This window comes from Spea bombifrons, chromosome 2 (assembly GCF_027358695.1).
Source record: "Spea bombifrons isolate aSpeBom1 chromosome 2, aSpeBom1.2.pri, whole genome shotgun sequence".
In the NCBI taxonomy this organism is placed as follows: Eukaryota; Metazoa; Chordata; class Amphibia; order Anura; family Pelobatidae; genus Spea; species Spea bombifrons.
This window is the reverse complement of record NC_071088.1, coordinates 121,102,291-121,126,693: the sequence shown is the minus strand read 5'-3', so window position 1 is coordinate 121,126,693 and position 24,403 is coordinate 121,102,291. Positions and strand designations below refer to the sequence as shown.

Here is a 24,403-nt window from a genome sequence, read left to right as displayed (position 1 = left end):
CTGCATTAAGCCCCTCCCAGTGGACCCAGCATTAAGCCCCTCCCATGCACACTGTGACATGATATAATATATATACATATACACACATATACATACACACAGAGAGATGATAATACACTTAATCTGACAAGTTAGTCTGATTTAACAGATAGGATGTCCTATGGAAGATAATTATTCTTTGACCAATAAATACAATGTCATATACAGTAATGTAGTTTTGGAAAATTAGGTATCAGGTATATTATTTTGTTTTAATATCTGGAGACCTGTAGTTTGCCTATATAAATCAATAATAATTAATAATAATACTTGTAGGCAGTAATGATACTCAGAGACACACACACACACACACACACTAAAATACCCTCTCACAAACATACCCAGACATACACTTTCACTAACATCCCCAGAAAACATGCTAATATGCCCAAAGACACACGATCACACACAAACATATGCAGACACACACTTTCACTAGCATATCCAGGCACACACTAACATACTCACACATGTTTACACACTAACATACATGCCCAAAAACACATATTCACACACTGATTTATCCCCCCACATATATAGACAAACACGCAACATACCTTGCAAAGCCTCACCCTGTTTTTCATGAAGCTCGCCCTGGGTATATAATATGGCTTCATAAGAAAACCCTGTTAATCCTTTAAAAACAGTATATCATTTGTTTGTACACAGTAAAATGAGAATTGGGAAAATTGTGATTAAACAATATGAAAAGCAACAGTCTTTGGAGTTTGGTCCTGAAGGGGTTAAACGATTGTTTTGTTTAACGCAAGGCAGGGCTAAGCTAAACAATAAAAACATATTACGTAGAATTTAGACAAAAAAAAATATTTTTTGTTTTGTATTTGATTTTAATGTGATACCAGTAATAAAAATGATCAAGATCATGATCCCTACTGCCTGAAAACGATTGAAAATTGGGAACGTATGGTGACAGCTATGGAAAATAATGTATTCCAGGTTTACTAACATACGTAAAATATATTAACATAATATATAAACATTATTTATGCTCTGTTGTCTATCATAGCAGAAACGTTAATGATGAATGCTCTTTAACTGGGACATAATGACAATGACTACACAATAAGGCACTGGCTTTTGATATCACACTTTTCTTTATCCGCATTCCTTCAAACGCATTAGCAACGTATAATGTGTACATTAAATTATTAAAATTATTCTAAACATATTTATGTTACTGGGAAATTAAATGTATTTTTAATGATGGAAATATGACTAAAGCACAGATATCCCCATTTGCTAACTTTCCTATGTTATGTACTCAAGCAACGAGTGGCTTTCAGGGCAAGGCAGTCAGTAAAAATGCTGCAAAAGTATGATTTTATAACTGATGTTCTGAATGTGTCTTCAAATATATAGCCATGTGTTGGTGAGAAGAACTGAGAGATCAGATGTAGAATTCTTCCTCTTCTGTGTTCAGAGAGTCTGCCAAACGCTTGGTTATTTTCACAGTATTTTGATAATGGCTGAAATGATCTTTCCGAGACTCTGTCTGTGAGTTTGAGTTGCATGTAGCGGGGCATACTAATGACATGAAGGAGCTGGAAGACCGTTCAGAAATGGAAGATAATGACTCATAAGAAAGCTCATGGAGATTATTCCTTGCAGGTACTGCATTGTCTTGGGAGGGAGTTTCTTGGTCAGAAGGAAGGGAAGCTTCTAAATCTCTAGACAAGCCATTTAGTGGTGAATAGGCTGACACAACAGACAAATCTGATGTGGAAAGCTTCATTCCTGTGTCAACGTCTGTCTCCTGAGCCCCCTCAAGGTCATCAATGTTAAACTTGGGACTGTTCTTCCAGATGGCTGTGCAAAAAACGTCCGCTTCTTCTCGACAGGACTGCGCTGGTTCACTGAATGGGAAGGATGCACACGATGGGAAGGATTGGAGTGATGGCAAACATATCAAAGACTTGCTTCGCTGAAATAACTGTGCTGCACTACTAGCGTCTTCTGAACTTTGAAAAAGGTTTCCTTGGTTTCTTGTGAAGGCATTCATTGACACGCCAAAACATGGAGCTTGTCTGTTGCCGATATGGGCCTTGTGTTTGTAAGACTTTGGCTTGTGACCCTGATGGGAACCGATGCTGATGAGCGGCATTGCGGTGAAATTTCTCTGATGCTTCCAAATAGTTTTTCTGGTCAAACGGTGCACCTGCTGGGAAATTAAATAAAGATATTTCACAATGCCACACACTGAATTATTGAGTATATATACATACATAAGCATTTCCAGGGAATATTTTGCCTTGCTTGCATTTGCCATTGTCAAATAGACAATACCTGGCACTGCAGCTGCTGTGGAATTCATTGATAGCCTCAAACAAGCAAGCCGTGGAATTTATTATAATTTTGCGAGTGAGGTATCATAACCTGCCATTCTGTGTCTTATACACGCAGACTGGCCGAGAATAGGACATGAGAGGTCTACTCCAAGTTGAGCACTTAAGGGCAAACCTCCAGTTCCCCTTCAGAAAACAATGACTACCATCTGTAGCACAATCTCATGAAGGTACATTGTATAGTTACAAAATGGGAACCCCAACAAATAGGTAACCCAATTCCACACATGACCTCATGATGCCTCTGATATGATAACATCAGGTGTATAGTCATGTTTATCCTGTCCGGATTCTCTTTATATGTGTTTTTACAACCATATAAATTGCTTGCTTCAAAACAGAACCACAACAAAGACAGAATGTGTTGGCTGTATATAACTTAATATATTTATTAATAAAATATAAATAAAATACTGGGTATTTTCCCTTCACAGTAAAAGTAAAACTCTGATTTACCAAGCAGATAACACATATTATGAATAATAATAAGGTGTGTTCTATTTTTCAGTGTGGGAACTAAAGAATGCAAGCCATAGTACAGTAGATTTTATTTCATTTGAAGCTAAGCAGTATACAAAGCGCGCCAGACTCCAGGCTTTCCATGGGTTACAATAAAACTAAAACAGACACTTAGGGCCCTTCTGACATTATGTATCAGACTCCCAGTCGGTCATACACAATATACCGTGTAATGACTAACTGTTGGCATAAAATGGTAAATAAATAGGGACCTTTGTAAAAATGTCTGAAACGATGCCGCTGAAAGGGCTATTGCAAGACAGTAGATTGTCCAGTAGATGGCGCTGTCACTTTGTGTACAAACTGTGCCAGACTTGAATAAAGCTTACAGCAGGTGAGAATCAGACTGGCAAGCATGTCTAAATGTATAATGTTACTCTCTTTAATAATGCATTCTTCAAGCTCTTAAATCAAAACTGCAAAACACAAAAACCCTCACTCCTCATCCTACGTAACAGTAATAAAAGCAGCCTCCGCAAGCAGCAGAGATGATGTCATTTGTGCTTGCTAAATCTATAGACATTCTTCCATTGAAGGTATTATTTTATGCCCAATAAACCGCAAAAATGGTATATATATATATATATATATATATATATATATATATATATATATATGATAGATAAATGGATGGCTAGACATATAGAATGACTGATCAGTATGAATTTAGAAAAATTTTGTGGTGGAAAAAAATGCAATTAGCAGACAGGTACAGGGATTGGTGATTTCCAACTCATCTTCTCTAGGAATAACTAAAGTGGATTCAACTAAATTTAGAGAATTCACTGCTACTAATAAACTAGTAAACTTCTAAAGGTAGACAGATAAAGTTACTTGCAGGATAAACAACTTTAAAATCATGATTTCTGTACTTGTATAGAAAACACATGGGATGTAATTTACTGAACAGACAGGAATACCGGTAATATATTTTTTTTCCCAGGAAGTGGCCTGTCAATATATTTAACACATTGTTGATGTCCCTTTACGCAGGAGATTGATTTATATACAAGCTTCTTTAACATAAGAATATTTATGGCAGAACCATTTCTTGGCTATACGTCTACCAGGTGGAGTAATCATTTATTGCAAAGCCCATTCCAAAAACACTGATCTAAGGGATCAATATTGGGCATTCCACCACACTATATGGGCATATATCGCTTTGCCTGCCACGTTATAGTACCACAAAGTTTTTGGCGAGTCCTTTCTAATAGATTACATATGACTTTGAATGGAATGGTATTCCCTTGGTATGCCCTGAATTCTTGCTTTGTTTTGTGTACTTACTGGTTATTATTCTAGCAGCAACCCTGGAATCTGAATGTTTATGCCTTTTACGCTTTTTTAGGTTGTGCGCTCCCCTAGTTTGTATTTTTTGTGTTGTATTTATAGCAAAATACATATCAATTATGACAATCTATCTATGCTAAAGTAAAACTAACCCATGTCTTTTCTGGCTATTTCTGTTTCTGTTAAAACAAAGTTGAAAGGTTGCAAGCTGTCTAAGCTTATAATTAATAAGAGATTGTTGAAGCACATCAAGCATATACAGTATGTGTTTATATCGAGATGGAATACATCATTTAGAACAGAAATGAGTCTGAACAGTGCGGATTTCTGTTCCCTAACAAATCCACTGGTTGTTGTGGGGTTTTCTCCAAAAACTTGAGGGCGCGTACAGTCTTGCTGGTGTTGCGGGCGGTCAGGCACTGTACCTGCGGGTCCCGGTGATCCTGCACACTCCCGCGAGTCAGCCTTCGCGCTGCTCCCTTACAGCGTCTCTTCTCTTGCTCCGCCCAGGAAGACGGCGGAGTCACGTGATGTGACGTCACTTCCCGTGACTCCGCCTTGTTCCTGGGCGGAACAAGAGAAGAGATGCTGTGAGGGACCAACTCGAAGGCAGCCTTGCGGGACTGCGTGGGAAATCTGCAGTTCAGATAAGGAGGTGGGCGTGATTGGCCACACTTGTGGCGGGAGCGGGCGTGATTGGCCACATTTGTGGCGGGGGCGGGCGGGATTGGGTGGAACACCCACATTGCGGGGGCGGGCTGAATAGGACAAAAAATCAGCGGGAGCGGGATTAAAAAAGCAGTCCTGCGGAGGGCTCTAGTACCAGGCATACCTTCTAGCTGCCAGGAAGTAATTTCTAGCTGACATGGCGACCTAGCACCCAGGATTTATCCAGCCCTGATATACACATATATATATATACATACTGTACAGTGGAATGTTTTTTCAAATGATTTGACTTCAAGTATCATTGCATGTATGATGAAAAACAATTACCTGTAAAAGTATTTTATTGCCATCGTGATCTTCAGTCTGCCACCTTCCTTCACTTATGGGACTGCATTGGTTGGGCAACAGTGGAACAAGCTGTCCGAAGTCTTTTACTCTAAACTCTAGCAATGAAGACTCCAGAGGAGTTGGGCTTTGTCCTTTAAGGAGCCTCTTCAGAGAAAATTCAATGTCTATGTCCATATTTGAATAAATTGGAAAAACACAAAAATCAGCCTTTTTCTTCCACACAGACCTTTTTAGTATAAGTTCATACATTTTCATCATATCTGCAAAGTTTTCATAGCTACAGTAGATGGTAAATCTGATAATTTCTTTCCCATAGTGCACCTGCCTAATGGCCCACAAGGGCGTTCCATTAGCTAGAGTAAAGAAGTCTTGGTTACATGGCATGTAAGGAAGAAACTTGCCATGTACACGCTCAGTGTGATGAAACTTCCAAGGTGGTTTCTGAAAGCAATCGTGGAGATGTAATATCTGTTCTTCTCCATATTCTTCTTGTACAAACAGAATGACGGCAAGGGCAGGTTGTGATGCAAATCCTTTACATGGCTTCCTTTTCTTTGAAATTCTTCTTTCTGAAACACGGAACAGCTGGAGATCTGGGTGTATCCAAGCCAACAGCTTGTCAACAGCGTCTTGTAGGCATCTGGATTCTCCAGGGTCGGTGATAATATGAATGCTGACTAGGAATGGATCCTGGGCATCTTCTACGGAGAGCTCACCTATTAAAACCAACAAAGAAAAACAGTTTTGTAGGTGCAACTAACAGACTTCTAATGAGCTCAGCTCTAAATACGTAAAGGATCCCATGTTCTTTGTTACAGTCCCCAATAAACTTCACCATCATGAGGGTATAGCTCAGTATTTCTCCAAACATGTGGTATTTATCACCGACGTGTAAATAATCTCAAGCAGGACTTTTGATTAGTTAAAGAACATGTGAAACAAATTTATATTAATAAAAAATGAGAATAGATCCCTATAATACATTACTTTAAATGTTTTTTTTGCAGTTACCTCAGACAATTAAGATATTCCATGATTTCACAAATGTTTCTTATTCATAAAATATAATAATAATAATATTCCACTATAATTCTAATCATTTTGTCTACTCCAAGCCATCTCACTACTACCACAGATATCATTTAGTAAATTGACATTCGAGTAGCTAAGTATTAGATATTACAAGAAGTCAAGTAACGACCAATTCGTACTGTTCAAAATTTAGTTCTGTTATCCCTTATTCTTCTCCCTTATATCTCTTTAATAAAACATTTTGATAGAAAAAATATACCACATTTAGCTCTGTTACATTTTGAATGCCCATAGCTTGCTAATTTAAAGGAACAGCTATGTCAAAACGATTGACATAGTTCCTTTATCTTAGATCAGTCAATCCTCCCCGGTCCCTTTGCTCTGCAAAATGTTTCTGTTTTCAGCTTGATGGAATGCTAGCTTGGCTAGAAGTATAGCATGCCATCAGCTCTATAACTTTCCTAAAACATTATATCTCGCCCCACCACGGGACACAAGCTTTCAGACCAACAATATCTGGTTCTCTTGGAAGGGTCCATGCCAGTGTCCAAAGGAACCGTTAGCCAGCTGAGTGGGTGAAAGAAGTAGGCATATGCAGAAGTTAACTTTTACACATAAAACTGTGGAAGAGGGTCTTTCAATATGTTTTGGCATTTATACTGGCGGACATTGGCACTTAGTGAAGAATCTTTCTCAACGTATTCATTGGGAGTACATAACATGGGCATTCCATGGGTATGGTCATGGCCGTATTAAACCATAGATTTTTTCTTCTTCTTTTGTATATGCACCCTTGTAAGCGGCTATCATTACTTCGCAACTTCAAGCCTATATAATTCTAGTCATCCTTTTTTTAGAACTACATGTTTCTCTCTTCTTTTTTACTCCAAATGTTATTTGTCTACCAGTTGGGCTCACCAAGAGATAAACTTCTTTTATAGTATAACAAGTAAAGTTTGTAGAATCTGTGTGACAACACAGGAGAAAAGGTACATAACGACAATAAAAGATTTCCCTAATTCTTTTCTTTGGCAAAGAGCGATCCTATGTGAAATCCAAACTTAAACGTCTCCAGCAACCTCAGAGGGGATTGAGATGTGAAACACAGAGGCATCTCTCATAATGCAGGCTCTGTGCTTGTTAGAAAGGTATTCTTACTCCGTCACTTCACTCTCTTGTCTCTCAGCATGATCTGTGCTCTAATGAATGCTCTGAATGATGATAAAAAGCAAAGCTTTGTGAGACCCATCACCATGAATTAGTATTCAGAGGGCGGCAGCAAATGTGTCATTTGGGCTAAGATGGTAAAACAAACAGCTTCAGAGGACCACCAGAAAACTGTACAAAGCCATCATTGGGAGCTAGAGTTACATACACAGAGGAGAAAATCTGCTTTTGTTGAGCTTGGCAAACGTGAAGGCTAAGCCAGAAAAAGAACAAAAAATGGCTTAGCTATTTAGCTTGAAGTGTACTGTCCACTTCAGAAAATCACAGAACCTTCTCTTGTGTTTTTGGCTTTACACCTGCAATGCAGCGACTCCCTGAAATATAATCACATTACGACTTCTTGACCATGTGAAATGTGACGGAAAGATAAAAGAAGTGGCTGTGTCCGGGCAGCTGTCAACTTTCAGGAATCCTTCCAAAGGTCTCTGCCTTCTAACAGGTGAATTGAAATCTGCAGGTACGAAAGGATCCCACTCCCTCTAATCTTTAGTAAGCAACACGTTTTCAAACAGAATACAGCAGAATAAGGAAGTGGAAGGGAACTATTCAATTTAAGGGTGTTTTCTTCAATTTGGAAAGGCCGAAGATTAGCACTTTATTGACAGTGACGTAAAATAATCATTATTTAAGTTATTGTGCAAAAAAGCCAGTACTCCATTAAAGGTGCATTACATTAACCCTTTCAGTGTTAGAGGGCCGGGCACTGAAATGGTTATAATAATGTTGGTGGGCTTTGTGAAACCTGATCTGGCTGCCAATTAATGGTTTGAGTCAAACTCCCAGTAAGTGTTTCATTGAGCTGCACCATGTGCCTCATTACCCAGCAGTGACAGGGTGACTGGACATGCTTCCTTTCCCGCTTCCTGCTGCTTTAGGCACCCTTCTGACACTACAAGAATAGCAGATTTATAGCTCTATTTTGAGAAACATGTCACTCAATATTAAAGAGGTACGGTCCTAGCTTTCAGCATAACTAATTTACTTTTTTACCCAAAGGAAACTTTTTGTCTCAGGGCGGCAGGGCCAGCTTTATCTAATCAATTTCCTCTGCTTTTTCCTCAAGTCACTTGTGCAAAGGCTGCCTAAATCAATCAACAGCATTCAGTAGCTTCACAATAGCAAGAGATAACTTCATGGGAAGTATATTAATACAGATCCAGTGAACAGAAAGTTAATATCCGTTGCTCTCTTGGTATACATTTGAGTTGGCTTTTTTTTTTAAATGTTAATATTTTAATATGTAGTTCTCATTGCATTGATTTATTTAGATCTGTAAAATGTAAGACTTAGGAAAAAAAATAACAGATCTGTTGGCACACGTTATAATGCCCTTAACAACCTTATGATGTAATACTACTTTCTCATGACAGGCTGGATGTTTCCATGTCTGTAGGAGCCAGCATCACTCAAATGTAAGTGGTGCTCTGTTACACTTAACAGTGTCTGAATGCCTAAACTCCTGTTCAGGCATTCCCTTGCAGCAGTGTCAGGACCGACACAGCCGTAAACACTAAGTCCCGGTAGTAGTGACCTGCCGGGACCTCTGGTGACCCCCTGCTGGTTGACTGCACACTACAATCAGCAATGCAGGGCTATACATTAAACTGCTAACATTATAGTCTTCCCATCTGAATCCATCTAAGGAAGAAACCATTGATGTTCCGAAAGTTCATGTAATTTTAATTCTTTTTCTATGTTGCCCCAAAAAAAGATATACGGTACATTTTGTCTGAAGACTTAATTTTCTTTCTAATAATGCTATATGGATTGTCCTCAGCAAGATTAACATTGCTGGGAATTTTGTGAATTAAACAGTTAAGTAAAACTTTCAGATATGAACTTGACATCATCTTTTAGGACAAACTTAATAGGACAATGTGGTTCCTCTTTCACAGCTTTCACAGAACTTTCATACCCAATTTTAAAGAGTCACCCCACCCTCATCTTCCAAAGGAAATGACCATCAGTTGTCATGAGCCTTGAATAGATGACCAGAAAAGCTGATTTCTTCCTTAAGATGGTAAATTAAAGTAAAACTTAAATTAAAAATTAAAGGAAGACTATGAACATAGCCAGAAGCTGCTTTTTTGTACTGGTGATTTCAATGTACATGTGTTTTATTACTTTCCACTCTGTGTCATCCTTTCAGTTTTACCCTAAATATGCAAAATAGTACACGTGGGAATAGATACGTCGGATACATACAGAAATGCGTTTCTGTCCTGCTTTTTGCATCCAAGGTTCATAATGATGGAAAGTCTTGAACGAGAACAGATTACTGGCAATTCCTTCAACAATGTTCTCATATCATACGCAGGTGCAAGAGGAAGTGCAAAGTGTTTTTGTTTTATGTGCATTACATTTATGCTCTGGGTATTCAGCAATCCCTCTTGTGTTTGCTTTGCAATCCGTGTGGGATAGGTGGGAGCCATGCATTCTAACCCCCCCGACTTACCAGGGCAGACTCCCGGGTGTCTTGCAGGGCCGGCGGAAGACATCTACGCAATACGCGTATACAACTTCCGGTGCCGGCACTTCCGCTGAGTGCCGGTACCGGGAGTTGTATACACGATGTGCATAGATGTCCCCCTCCGGCCCCGTAAAACACCCGGGAGTCTGCTCTGGTAAGTCGGGGGGGGGGGAGGACAGAGTGGCAGCATATCGCGGGGAGGACAGAGTGGCAGCGTATCTCGAGGGGGGGGGCAGAGTGGCAGCGTATCTCGAGGGGGGGGACAGAGTGGCAGCGTATCTCGAGGGGGGGGGACAGAGTGGCAGCATATCTCGGGGAGGGGGGGAGGACAGAGTGGCAGCGTATCTCGGGGAGGGGGGGAGGACAGAGTGGCAGCGTATCTCGGGGAGGGGGGGAGGACAGAGTGGCAGCGTATCTCGGGGAGGGGGGGAGGACAGAGTGGCAGCGTATCTCGAGGGGGGGGGACAGAGTGGCAGCGTATCTCGGGGAGGGGGGGAGGACAGAGTGGCAGCGTATCTCGGGGGGGAGAGGACAGAGTGGCAGGATGTTTTTTGGTGCTTTTTTTTTAAAGAAAAAAACTTTTTCTTTAAAAAAGCACCAAACTTTTAGGGTGCGGCCTATATACGGGGGCGGCCTATATCCGAGCCAATACGGTAATTTTTTTGCATAGTTACATTTGTGCTTGCACGACCCTTAGTAAATCCGGAAATGTGGTGTGACATCATTACATCCCCTACGTGTCAATGGCAGCCGCCAGATATTTTCTTGTGCACTAATAACAGGTATTATCCCTTATCTTTACCCCTGATAAAAGCGTCTATGGCGAAAAACAGGTACATCCTGTTCATATTATATATCTTACCTGAGATTGCGATATATGAATATTCATTTATACTGATGTGCAAATACAATGTAATATTTAACTTATTATGTACTATGGCCTTTGAATTACAAATCTATATAGCATTATTGGTGTGTTGCCTTTGTTTGACTTTTTAATGTATTATTGGGAGGACAATCCCTTAAGGTTATAGAACCTCTCTCTCCTGGCCTTGCGTTCTTGCTTGTGCTTTGACTCCTGAATCTCTTTATATTGGACATAGGATAGATAAAATCGAACAATAATAAGACAGTAGAGAAGACGAGAGCAGGGCCGGACTGGCTATCTGGCTCACTGGGGCCACAGCCCCACATCGTTCCATCCTCACTCAATCCACTGCTCCAGAAGCAGATCAGGTCCTGTAGTGTGGGGCCACCGGGCACATATGTCTGGCTGCCGGTCATATCCACCCATCAACTGCGCTTATGCCATTAGGCGGACATTGGCCCTGAAGTGTCATGGCTGACTCATTATCCCCAGCCTAGCCCTGCCAAACATTAATTTTAAATAGCACTCTGTCCAGTAACCAGCCATCCAATAAAACCTGCGTGTAAATATGCTTTGGGCTGTATTTCACACTGTTAATAATGAGGTGCCAGGATTTATCAAGGTTTCCTAGTTGTCTACTTCTGCCAAAAGCAAGTAGCTGCCTCGAATAGCTCGCAAGTATAACATCTGGCTTAGCATCATGAGATTTGCAGTTTAATTTCAATAGGATAACTACTAGCAGCTAGCCACAATACTATCATCGTCACAAAAACCTGTTACCAGTCTTTCGATCATGGTTATCAGCTTCTAAATGCAAAATGAAAGAATAAAAAACTCTTTTAATGTTTTAACGGGAAAAAACCTAATTTAAGACTAAGAAATATAATAACAGTTCATTTAAAATAGTGAATTTTTAAACATGGTTCTGTCGCAGAAATCTAAAAAAAAGCAGAGGTGTTTTAAAGCCAATAATAGCTTTAGAATAATTAAGACGCGGCATTGCTATCGGAAAGTTTCACCCTTTCTGAAACTGTGGGAAAGTGATAATTTCCTGAGGCAATGGAACACTGTCTGCTATCTGCGCAGCGTACTGCCGTTACAAACAAGCATTTCATTAATCTGCCCCTCTACCCGCTGGCGCTCACACTGCACCCATTTGGGAGACATAGGACTATGCAAAATTTTGTTGAAAAGCACTATAATAAACCTTTTGTAAAATATACAAATAACTTATAATTCCAGATCAACTCTCGTTGCTTACAAGTCACGAAAATGTGTTTTAGAAATGAAAAATGTACAAAAAATAAAATTAATTGAATACCCCAGTAACAGGGGAATGGTTAAATGGAATGTTTTGGTGACATGAACAAGACTGACCAAGAACCATTATAAAGTGTTCTGTACTAAAAGGGTAGGATGGTTGGGTAGCAAAATCTAAGACAAGGACAATTTGGCAATTTGCCACCATTGGCGCTTTAGAGCCCCCCACTGAGACTGTGGCAGTGATTGGGGACTACCCAAAGATCAACTACAAACATAAACGTTAATGCACCTTCCTCCCATCAGTGATTATGCCATATTCCGTAGCTCGGAGTCATATAGGTGTGCGGTACCTTTTGCTGCTACTATGGTAGCTGTGCCCATTCAGAGATCTCATTTGGAGCCATTTTGCAGCAGGTAAGACTAAATGAACATGTTATTTTAATTTTCTTCATGTAAATGTTATTTCTTTTCACATGACCCCCAGTACAGATCACATTGGGACTTAAATTGTTCTGTGCTTTGCCTCCATTATTTCTGGAGGCCGCACATATGACTCTATATTAAAGAATTCCACGGAAACACCATGACAAATGTTTATATTAATAATTAAGTGAAAAGATCAAATGCAGTTCACTGTTTAAATAGAAATAAGACATCCGTACAATAACATTTGGTAGCCTCTATTCCTTTCTGTGACAATTCAACCTTCTGCCTTTTAAAACTAGACTGTTTTGCTTCATTATAAGCACACTGTAGACACATTAGAGGGATCAGTTTGTAACTTGCCTGTGTCTGTGCCCTTTTGTCTCTTGTAGGCAGTGCATTGTCGGAGCTGTAGAGCTCTTTAGTTCTAACAAATGACTTGATGTGGAAGTATGAAGACAATTCCTGCTGTATAAAATGTAGTGGTCAGCATGGCGGCAGGGTTACTGAATAGAAGCTGTCAGTTGTGAACTTCATGTCACTTAATCATCTTCATTCATGTCTAACCGGGCACGAACTGAAGAGAAATATTACACTGCTACTGTTGCCTGGGACTACTACAGAGTTACTTTGGCGTTTGTTTCTTAACTACTGGAAAGTGTTAGAAGTCCTTTTCATGTGTGCATTTGGAAAGCTGTGAATATTCCAAGCCACAGTGGGTGACGTTGTTTTTTAAGGTTAATTATGAAAGTACACACATTTTCTGACTTTCCTACTGTTCTTCAAGACTCTTCTCTTGTATATTACACTAGTTAAGAGTTGGGTGGTCCTGGGCCCAACAGCTGCCTTGTCCCAAACTGTCTGAAGGTATGAAGTGAGGAAGGCCTAAAACACCTTTTCTCTTTTTTATGTCCAGCATGTTTGTTGCAGAAGAAAGAAGAGTACCAGCAAAGTGATATTTTAACAAGCCATTCATACACCAAACAACTTACGAGATGAAGTTGAAAGCAGCTGGATAGCTGTGTGTTGCCCAAACTACAATTCTAGAAGAGGAGATCAGGTGAAGAACCTGACATTCTTACATGTATGTCTAGTCCTGGAAGTGGGCTAGCTTGCCAGTGGTGCTGCCGGGGTTAGGCCAGATCCTGAGCCTATCTCTCCAAGGGCTGCTTAAGCTGCCTCTTCATAATGCACAATGAAGTTGGTGAATTGAAACTGCACCACTTCTATAACCTAATTTACTGACTCTAGTAACTAAACTGTAATGAGAAAAGTCCAAGTTTGGAATCCTTAACAGAAACATTCCATAGGCTTCATGACAGACCACCCGAACGTCAACACGTGTCCTATAAATACCTTCATACTTGTAGTAGTAACCATGTCCTTACATTTTAAGTAAACCAGCTTAAGGCAAATGGACACGTTGTCTAAGGAATGGAAGCTGCCTTTTAAACCATAAAATTGACTTGACAATGAAATTCAATATCCATAGTGGTGCTGCCACAAATTCTTGCGTTTGAAATATCAAATCTCAAGAGTATACTTACTGCTTGTAGAGGACATGCGGCTGTAGTCTGACCTGCAACGCAAACACAGGATTCAATTACAAGGCCTTGAATACACATTGATAATGAAAGAATGACAGGCAGAAAAGGGCATTGCTCAGATATTCCAAACAGATGTCTGCATACTGTGTGAGATAATCAGACACATATGAGTTATTTTTCTAAACTGCGTATCAACAAACATACATTTCTATCATGAAAGATGTTATGCATGTACATTGACTGTTACCATAGCCTATTGTATTTAAATGTCAAAAAATTGTTCATTTTGCTCATTATACTCTTTTTTGTATAACTTGCTGGTAACAATATAACTAGTGCTTCATCTCATACGGCTTTGCCCCTGCAGAGCTTTTTAATAAGATGTTCCTGACAGCATCATCAGAACTCAACACATATTAACCCCTTAAGGACAATGGGCGGTCCCAAAACCCATTGAACACAATGCATTTTGTGCCCGTACATGTACGGGCTTTGTCATTAAGGGGTTAAAGTACTTTATCAAAAATGAAAAGAAAAAGATACTTACCCGTATCTCCTCTCCTCCTCTGTGGTCTGATGATTCTAACCTCTGATTGACTGCCAATCAGTTGCAGGTAAGTTCCCCACTGAAATCCACATATAGGCATGAAGGGTCTCGTTAGACCCCCGCAGTGTTTGCCTAGCTAGCCCTGGAGCTGACTGGTGGTAAGTATATGACACGGCAGGAGATGTTTTTGGCCAAACACATCTCCAGCAAGCAAAACACAGAGGAATGGAATGCTGGAATGTTCCTTTAAACAAAGAACTAGTTGACAGGAGACTAATAGACCTATTAGGGAAAATTTATAGCAATTTTGGTTGCACCCAAACCATGCAAACCAACTAATGGAAAGGTCCAGTCAGCGGCAACATTTAATTTTTTGTTATGGCGATAATCCCACTTTTAACAGAAGCCACTCTATAACCTACAAACAGACAATATTTAAAATAGTCATCAGATCGTAGTCAGGTTAATAGTTTTTACATAATGAGGCATAATTGTATATTTTCTTTTTTTTTTTTTTCTTTTTTTCCTTTTCTCTTTTAAAAATAAGATTTATTGTTCACGTATAGAAACAAATACATAGTACATGTGTACATTTCAGAAATCACAAACGTTCAATAAAGCACAGTACCGGTCAAAGGAACATCTTGTCTGAAATCATTCTTATAATATAGATAGAGTGATATCTATAATTGTATATTTTAATATAATTAAGCATTGTCCAATAAAAGACAGCCTGTTGAATATTTTATATTATGATACATTATCATGGTTCCACCAATGAAAAAGGGGCACTTTTACCTAATGACCTTCAATGAACTGCAGAGGTGACCTAATTATTAAGTTGATGCTATAATTATAAAGCATTTTCTCTAGTTGAGAAACAAAAGAATGGGTAATACATTTCAAGGGGGGTATGTATTTATTGTAGTTTGGGTCAAAGCCTCTTTCTCCAAACTGCTGGGGCAGCCAGTGGGTTAATGGTTAGACGGACCAGAGCCCTCGCTTATTTAGAAATTGAAAGCACACACTATAAACAAGGAACGGAAATTCGGTAGATCCTAAAGTCATTTATTTCCTCTTGTTTGAAATGGATGCTCTAGTATCTGGATCTGATCTTGTTTTCTCAAATGACTTGGTATGGTCCATAAGAATGGATGTCACATGTTCTCAGCACACTGATGGAATGCAGACCATCTGAAGGATTGTTATGAATTGTAACAGATCACATGAATCTAGATTTCGATATAGAAACACAGATCTCGTTCCTTGGCAGGATGTTGAGCAGAATTCCATTGATACTGTTGTGAACGTGTAAACTAAATGGGATATTGATTTATTAGATTGGCAGGACAGAATAGATTTGATTTATGGAAATGTACCAAGGATTAACTCTCCAATAAAAATGTAACATACATGCTTAAAAAATACTTTATGTGTACACCATGGGTGTAGCCATCATAATGTCCTGTTTTCATGACTTATTTCTCACCATTACTATTTGTCCCTTTTGTTAAGTTGCTGGTTGTCTTTGTTGGCAGCTTTTATAAGAATGAGTGAGGAGAAGAGAGTGGACTTTAGGCCAGGAAACTAATGCTTTCTGCTATTGATCTCAGCTTCTCTTTATTTGAATACTATTTTTTTTATTGATTTACAAAATATGCTATTTTAAAATTTTAAGAGCCAAACTAACACATGGTACTATAGTGGATCGGGTAAGACTGACCCATACATTGCCCTATTGTGGCCTTAGAAATTTAAAGGCTGCTTACCACAGGGGTTGTTTGAACTACTAACTTTTCAGAAGGAAAACGAGGTATATGTAGCATTAATAAGTGATTTTGTTACTACTAGTATTAGATTAAAAATATATTTTCCTAAATACTGTGTTGTGTTTTTTTAAAACAGTTCTAGTTTCAGACACTCTAATGAATGGAGTCTATGGAGGACCAGACTTTATTAGGATTACCATAAAGAGTCAGCTCAGTGTAGTGTTTAAGCTGCACTAGAAATGTCACTCGACTGACGGCAATGGCAGCTGCCTGGTCTGCAGCTAAAGGAAGTTTATTGGAAGAAAATGAGATAAAACCAGGTTTTTAGTAGAGTCGTGGGAAATTATATTTCATTTTAAGACATCTTGCACAAACAACAGGTTAATATGCAGGACAGAAAGCAGAAAGTCCTATGCCTGAACTGAATGAGATCATCCTTTGCCGATAATTCATTTACCACGTGTTTTCTTCCACTGTGCAGTTGCAAAGCTGCAAGATGTAAACTAATTGGCTTTTTTGTACTCCTTTGTGGGTTCACTCTTATCGGATTCTCTCATTATTCTGACACTATTTTGGTCTCGTAATCTGCTTGCCAGCTTCCCTCGCTGAAAGATGTGTGGCAGCATAAGGGTATTTTATAATGAATTCAGAAAAAAAGCATTCCAAATTGAAATGAATCGTTGTTACTGAATAAAGGCTTTGAATGAAATCAGTTTGGAATTGAGCAGTATCCAGCGGCAGCAAAACACAACTGCAGAATCCTTTTTCTTAAAAACATTAAACAGACTGTAAGTCCTCAAAGCAAATAACTCTTAAAGCATGATTTTTTTTATACATACAGTGGAACTATGAGCTTCACAGATTGCATAAAACTTTTTTCTAGCTGGCATTCTTTGCTTTTCAATCAGATGAATTGTTTAGCGGATGTTTCCGTTAAAATGAAGAGAACTATTTCACCGAGGGGAAGCTGAGCTATAAAACTAGCATAATAAGTCTTTTGTGCAGTGAATTGTAAAATCTAGGATTTGGGAAAGCAATAGATTCACCCTGATACCTTTAATTTTCACTCAAAGGCTGTGTGTTTCTTTAGGATGCATTTTTGGGGCAAATATGCTCAATGTGCTTTCATACATTCTTGGTAGAAGGCAGCTCCTGCACTACCATAAAGTCAACCTAGGGGGCGCCCAGTCATTCCTAATCCTATATTGTCAAGCAAGTGAATGCTAGATGAAAAGGGGCATTTTCAACTAGGGTGGTAAAAGCCCCAGGACTGACCCTGGTAAAAGGTCACTCAAAGGTTGCAGAGAGATCTTGCTGAAAGCCTCCCACTTTCTGGTTGTTGCAGAGAGAGACTGTATATAAAAAAGATTAATAATAATAATTATTATTATTGTGTTTGCTGGCTAAGATATTTACTTTTCTGCTTATCCTGAAAACTGAAATGATCTGCAGCTGCAAAGGATTAAAGTTAGTTTCCTTAATTACCTTAAATACATTTACAAGGACATTTCTATTTGCAGTGTTTATAAGTACGAGAAACAACATCTATTATTTCGTATTATTAAAGGGGAGCTCACACAGCCATCACAAAAATTACCAAAACAAAATTCATCAGTTGAAATTTCCTAAAGATTGTACCTTTGTCAGTGAGTCTAATTGTTGATGTGCGCTGCATTTGGTTCTAAAAGCCCCAGGGTTGGGAACAACTAGCATTACGTAGTTAATTTTCCGCCATGATTTTACTTTCCTTCTCCTTATTTTGCTTTACAAAGTTTGTCCAAACCAATCAATAATTAGAAGTTTAAAAGGGAAGTCTCATGAAAAAAAATATTTTCTTTGAGAATTTAATAGCGCTGCATACAGTAATGTAGGTTAACATTGGCAAAAACTTGGGTTTATTCCATTGTCATGAGCTGACACATTGAGCTGATTTTTTACAGCAAAAAAATTACTTTTATGGTACTGCTACCCGGTGCAACCATAAAATATTGATGCAGCCATTTTAGGGCAGATTAATGCAGTTCATTAATTTAATGTTAAAAATATTTGTTTTATTTTTTTAAACGCCTCGTTGTATGGACTAGCTAGTTATATGACCAGTGTGCCCTTCCTGTTGCCTAAAAACTATGAGTAGATCTCATTGTATGCCTCTTGCTTCATCAGCCTTTTTAATGCAGAGGTCAGTGACCTTGACTGGGGACTCATTGAGCAAAATATATTTCTGATAACACCAAGGGATTCTGTTGTTCTGATTCTTTTATGTCTATAAACGCAAAAAAATTACTATCACAATGTTTGACTGGTGGTATGGTGCATGGAAAGAGTTAAATACTAAATACTAGTATTTAAAATACCATGTGGTGTCTAGTTTTCAAACATATATGGTTTGATGAGGGTAAATTGAAGAGGCCGGCTTCAAAGATGTCCCAAATAGGACATAGGGGCAGAATGGCCATATTTGAAAAAAATGTCTTGAAATAGCAATATGCTACTTGTACTTGTTGCCCTATAATGTCCAAAAAAAACTCGAATAAGGAGGTTTGATGCCATTTGCCAATTTTACATGATTGTGTTCCATGCTACAAAGTGGGATTGATGGAATAGCGCACTGGGACCGTCCTGCGGGAAACAGGATGTATGATAATGGCAGCCAATCAGAACACTGTTTAACTACAGCTGCTACTCCCATTAATTGAAGCGGAAGAAGTATACATATTAATTCTTCCTTGTTTCAGCATAGGGATATGGGGGAGAAGTTAAATGAGGAAAAAATTCACATTTTTAACCAAAATAATTGATTATTGATCACGCAAAATGAACTATATTAAACATTTAGCATTAAAAAGATCTGGAGTGGACTTTTAAAAACACAAAAACAGTATCCTAAGACAACAGCCATTCATATCAGTTTAAAGGTAGAGTGACAATGTTTTTTTTCATTTTGAACCTTAAGCATTGCTCAAATTCATGGTCAAATTCATTAACTAATGTAATGAATTTATTTTAACCTTTTAAATGTTGTCTTTATTTACAGATTCTAGTACCTAGGTATTTCCTCTTTCCACCATGTTAAAAAAACTGAGGTTATCTGACTATGCTGCTGCAAACAACAGAATCCCTTGGTGTTATCAGAAATACATTTTGCTCAATGAGTCCCCAGTCAAGGTCACTGACCCTCTGCATTAAAAAGGCTGACGAAGCAAGAGGCATACAATGAGATGTACTCATAGTTTTTAGGCAACAGGAAGCGCACACTGGTCATATAACTAGCTAGTGCATACAACAAGGCGTTTAAAAAAATAAAACAAATATTTTTTAACATTAAATTAATGAACTGCATTAATCTGCCCTAAAATAGCTGCTTCATAAGCAGCTTCATCAATATTCTATGGTTGCACCGGGTAGCAGTAGCATAAACTTAATTTAAAAAAAAATCTACTTACTCATTCTCTCTACATGTATTAAGATATTCAAAGAGCTTTTATCATAAATGCTCATTACTGCCCATCTGGGGCCACTTTCCAAATACAGAAAGCAGGGGAGCCTTAACATTCCCAAACATTATAACATTTATGGCATTTGACATCCACAAGCAATTACTTTTCACAGCCTGATTCCATCTATTGCCAATGGGTTGACTAAAGTCTACCAAGTCTCCCAAGGGTTGAAGACCAAATCTTGTGAATGAGAGAGACTTCTCATCCTGCTTTGCCTAACATGTCAATGGCATAGACAGGAAACCAGTGTGTTCACTTCCAAACCAAGCCACAAGAGGCGCTGTGTCTTGCTTAAATATAGGAGTTTTTAGGTAGAGAAAGACAGAAAAGGAATGATATCCCTTAAAAATAAGATGGTTGTATGGCAATTTGAAGTTTTCTTCAATCCAATATGTTTAAAGAAAACTTTGTTTTAATGTTAAAAGCATATTCATGTCTATTTTGCATTTAATTCCTCCCCAGCTGCCTCTCCTGAAGTGATAATAATATCAACAATTTAGGTCAGTCTTCAAAATACCCTGTGTAGCATTTGAAAACAAACCCCCCACTACAGAAGGAAAGAAAGAAAGGTGATATGTCATGACATGAGACATGTCCAACCAAGGTAGGATATTCTAAAATGTTAACAAGTAATACCATTAATTAGAATTAGACTCCTTCATCTCCTATCAGCCAGATCTCCAGGGAGGACCTAGTTGTCCCGAATTGAACTTTGAGAAAATGTGGAAAAGAACCAGTGGGTAAAAAATAAAAACAATTCTATTTTATCCCATGTGCTTAAACTTTTTTTTTTTAGTGTGGAAGGATCCCTTCTTTCAGCGATAAAATACCTTTATATTTTAATGATGTTTTAAACCGTGTATGGGACGTGTTCTTTTGAAATGACGTTAAAAGATATCCACCACTTAACATTCTTCACACTTTCAATGTTTAAATGAGATTGGATTGTGTTTCAGAAAGAAGATAAATGGATTATTTAGATGGAGTTCCTGTTTTTAATATTTTCCTAGCCACCAAACGCGACGTTGTTGGTGGTGTGAATAAGGTCACATTGTTCCTGTACACCGAAACCAGTTTACTCTGCCCAGTCTTGCCTAATGTGTTTAGAACAACAGGAAAATGACCGCTCCATCCTAACAAACGGCAGGCAGTTACGGAAGGATTCATAATCAAGCATTAAGCTACATTCTGTATTTACGTATGTATATAGATTCAGCATTGTACAATTTACAGGAAGATAGCACTGTTTTTTAATGTTTAAGTCTTTTCCTTCTTTTGCAGATCAGCATTCTGCACATCCATTCAACGCTGATGCATTGATCAATGCAAAAAACAATGTAACCAGGACTATCATAACGCTTTTATATCTGTGGTTGTATTGATAAATAACAAATTTATGCATGAAAGAATACAGTTTTGTACAAGAAATGGCTAGCACCAAAATAGTGCTGACAATTCTACTTTAATAAAAAAATATTGAAATATATATATATATATATATATATATATTACAGTACTGTGCAAAAGTTTAAAAAATGCTGTAATGCAAGAATGCTTTCCAAAATAGACAAGTTAAGTTTTGCATCCACATTTGCAAAGTGAGTGAAATCCAAATCAAATCAACATTTGGTGTGACAGCCCCTTATCATCAAAACAGCATCAATTCTTCTAGGTACTTCCAGGATTTTGTAGGCATGTAGTTAGGTGTATAATTAAATAATTATACCAAACAGGTGCTAATGATCAATTTAATATGCAAGTTGAAACACAATCATTAACTAAAACAGAAACACCTGTGTAGAAGGGATATAACTGGGTGAGGAGCAGCCAAACTCACTAAGGAGGTTTAATGGCAAGGCTAAGCAAGCAACAAGACACAAGGTGAGTATGGCTGCAGCCACTGAACTAGATTCAGTTATACTGCATCAGCAAAGTCTCTCCCAGGGAGAAATGTCAAGGCAGACAGGGGTTTCCAGATGTTCTGTCCAAGCTCTTTTAAAGAAGCACAAAGAAATTGGAAATGGTGAGCACCGTAGACACAGTGGTGGGCCAAGGAAACTTAGTGGAACAAAATAAAGACTCATCATGCTTACTTCCCCTTCACACTCGGAAGACGTCCAGAAGTGCCATCAGCTCAGCTTTGGCAGAAAACAATAGGACTCTGGTTCACCTATCTTCCGTCTGGAGATGTCTGATCAGAAGTGATCTTCATGGAAGACTTGTGGCCAAAAAGCCATAACTCCGATGAGGAAACAAGATCAAGCAACTCAACTATTCACAAAAACACAGGAATTGGGGTTGCATTTCTGCCAATGGAGCTGGGAATTTGGTCAGAATTAATGGTCTCCTTAATGCTGAGAAGTACAGGATGATATTAACCATTATGCAGTCCCATTAGGGAGGCATCTGATTGACTCCACATTTATTCTGTAGCATGACAACAATCCCAACACACAGCCAAAGTCATTAAGAACAATGTTTTGTATAAAGAAGAACAAGGAGTCCTGGAAGTGATGGTATGGACCGCACAGAGCCCTGATCTCAACATCATCGAGTCTGTCTGGGATTACATGGAGAGAGAAGCAACTGAGGCTGCCTTAAATCCACAGAAGAACTGGAGTTAGTTCTCCAAGATGCTTGGATCAATCTCCTGCCGAGTTCCTTAAAAATCTGAGTGCAAGTGTACCTAGAACAATTGCTGCTGTTTTGAAGGCAAAGGTGGTCACACCAAATATTGATTTGATTTATATTTTTCTTTTTTTCTCACTTTGCTTTTTGTTAAATTAGAAAAATAAACTAATGTTTTTCTAAAACTTGGCCTAAATCTTTTGCACAGTACTTTATATTTATATATCTTAATAAGAAATAAAATGTAATCTTCACGACTATGCACATATTGACATTTTCATACCTTACATTTTTCCTGTTTGTATATCGCTGTGGAACTTGCATGCATATCCCCAAATCTATTCACTTCAGCTGATTAGTGACTAACCTTTTCTGAACAAACCTACTAAAGTGCAAGCCCTTTTGGTTGTCCTATATTGTTTCTAACAGGTTGTCAAATACACTATTTCTGTAATTCCAATATTTTCCATATTGTCCTGTGCTAGCTGAATACTTAATCTTATATTATTACATGACACAATATTAATAGAGATGCCATAGCGCTATTACAATAGGGGGGAGAGAACAACTGACAAGAACAGTAATACAGGTGATGACACACAGGTACAGGAGGGATAGCTTACATGCACACATACACATTATATATATATATATATAATTATTATTATGTGTATGTGTGTATTAGCCCTTTTAGTCGCAGGGCTAATTAACTCACTTGCCTAAAGTGCTGGCACAAAAGGAGTTAAGGGATGTGTTTCTATAGCAACAGGCACACAGCACCCCCCTTGACACAGATGCCTGACTGTACTAGTTAGTGTGTGTGCACAGATCCTGCTGCATGGCCAGGTGATGAGAGCCTTATTGCTGCATTGCTGCCCCATCTGCATGTGTGAGGCAGGGAGGATGCAGGTCATTCACACCACACCTACCCTCCTGTCTCTGCCCCCGAGTCCTCGCAGTCATCCTCCCCGGCATTCTTCTCCATAGCACGAATCAGCGGCCCATCTGCAAGACCCTCACTTTCCGCGTTCTCTGTTGCCCCCGGTCACTGTGGGCGAATGGCCGGTCACCTCTGTCTGTGTGGTGTAGCCCCAGGATCCCCCTGCGCTTCTTCCCCACCTCTCCTCGCTGCCCTCCCCTCCGCCTTCCCTCCCCTCTCTTGCTGTGGGAGCCCCGCCCCCTGTCCTTTGTGTCGGCCAGTGGAAGGAATAACCCCCAATCCATCGTCTGCAGCCACCTAATCCCTGGATGGGGCGGTCACTGCTAAATCTCATGGTGGTACTGGGTCAGAGGGGCACAGCGCTGCATGGGGGCTATTACTACACTGGAATGAGCCTCTCATGTTGCCAAATAGTAGCAGTTTCATGTTTCGCGAGCAACCTCATTCACATTAAAGTTTCTTTACATTTGTTTCCAAAATAACCTCAAAGCATCTCTCTGCTGCAGCGCTGGATCACGTTGCAGGCATTGGTACTCTAGAGGTACTTAAATGTATAGGATAATTTAACGATTAGACTCATAAACCTAACCCATTCTGTGCCAGAGCCTTGCTAATCTATGTATTGCTGGCGTCTAAGCCAAATAGTCCATTGAAATGCTCAAGCAGCTCTAGGATACCCTCCACATTCTCTGTTTCTTTAAATATGTTCTTACATAAATTAAATTATAATTATTATGAGTATTATTAAGAAAATAAATCCAACAACCACATATATAAAAAAGGAACAATGTTTCAATATTTTGGGTATCACTAAACTGAGCTAATTCTGTATGTCAAATGCAGGGGCGTACCTAGAGTATTTGGCACCCGGGGCGGATCCTGTAAGTGGCACCCCCCCCCCCAAATGTAAAGACATCTACAAAATTATGTTGGCAAGAATATTTATTGCACCAATTTGTAA

General features: G+C 38.9%; 1 protein-coding gene across 1 annotated transcript; it reads right to left on the bottom strand.

Moving 5' to 3' along the window:
* Positions 1–866: 866 nt before the first annotated feature.
* Positions 867–23,616, bottom strand: FAM124A (family with sequence similarity 124 member A). The gene is made up of 4 exons (XM_053456315.1): positions 23,432–23,616; positions 14,062–14,093; positions 5,211–5,947; positions 867–2,218 (listed from the first exon to the last, which is right to left on the bottom strand). The coding sequence occupies exons 1-4, from the start codon at positions 23,485–23,487 to the stop codon at positions 1,448–1,450; spliced, it is 1,596 nt and encodes a 531-aa protein (XP_053312290.1). The 5' UTR covers positions 23,488–23,616; the 3' UTR covers positions 867–1,447.
* Between the last annotated feature and the right edge of the window lie 787 nt (positions 23,617–24,403).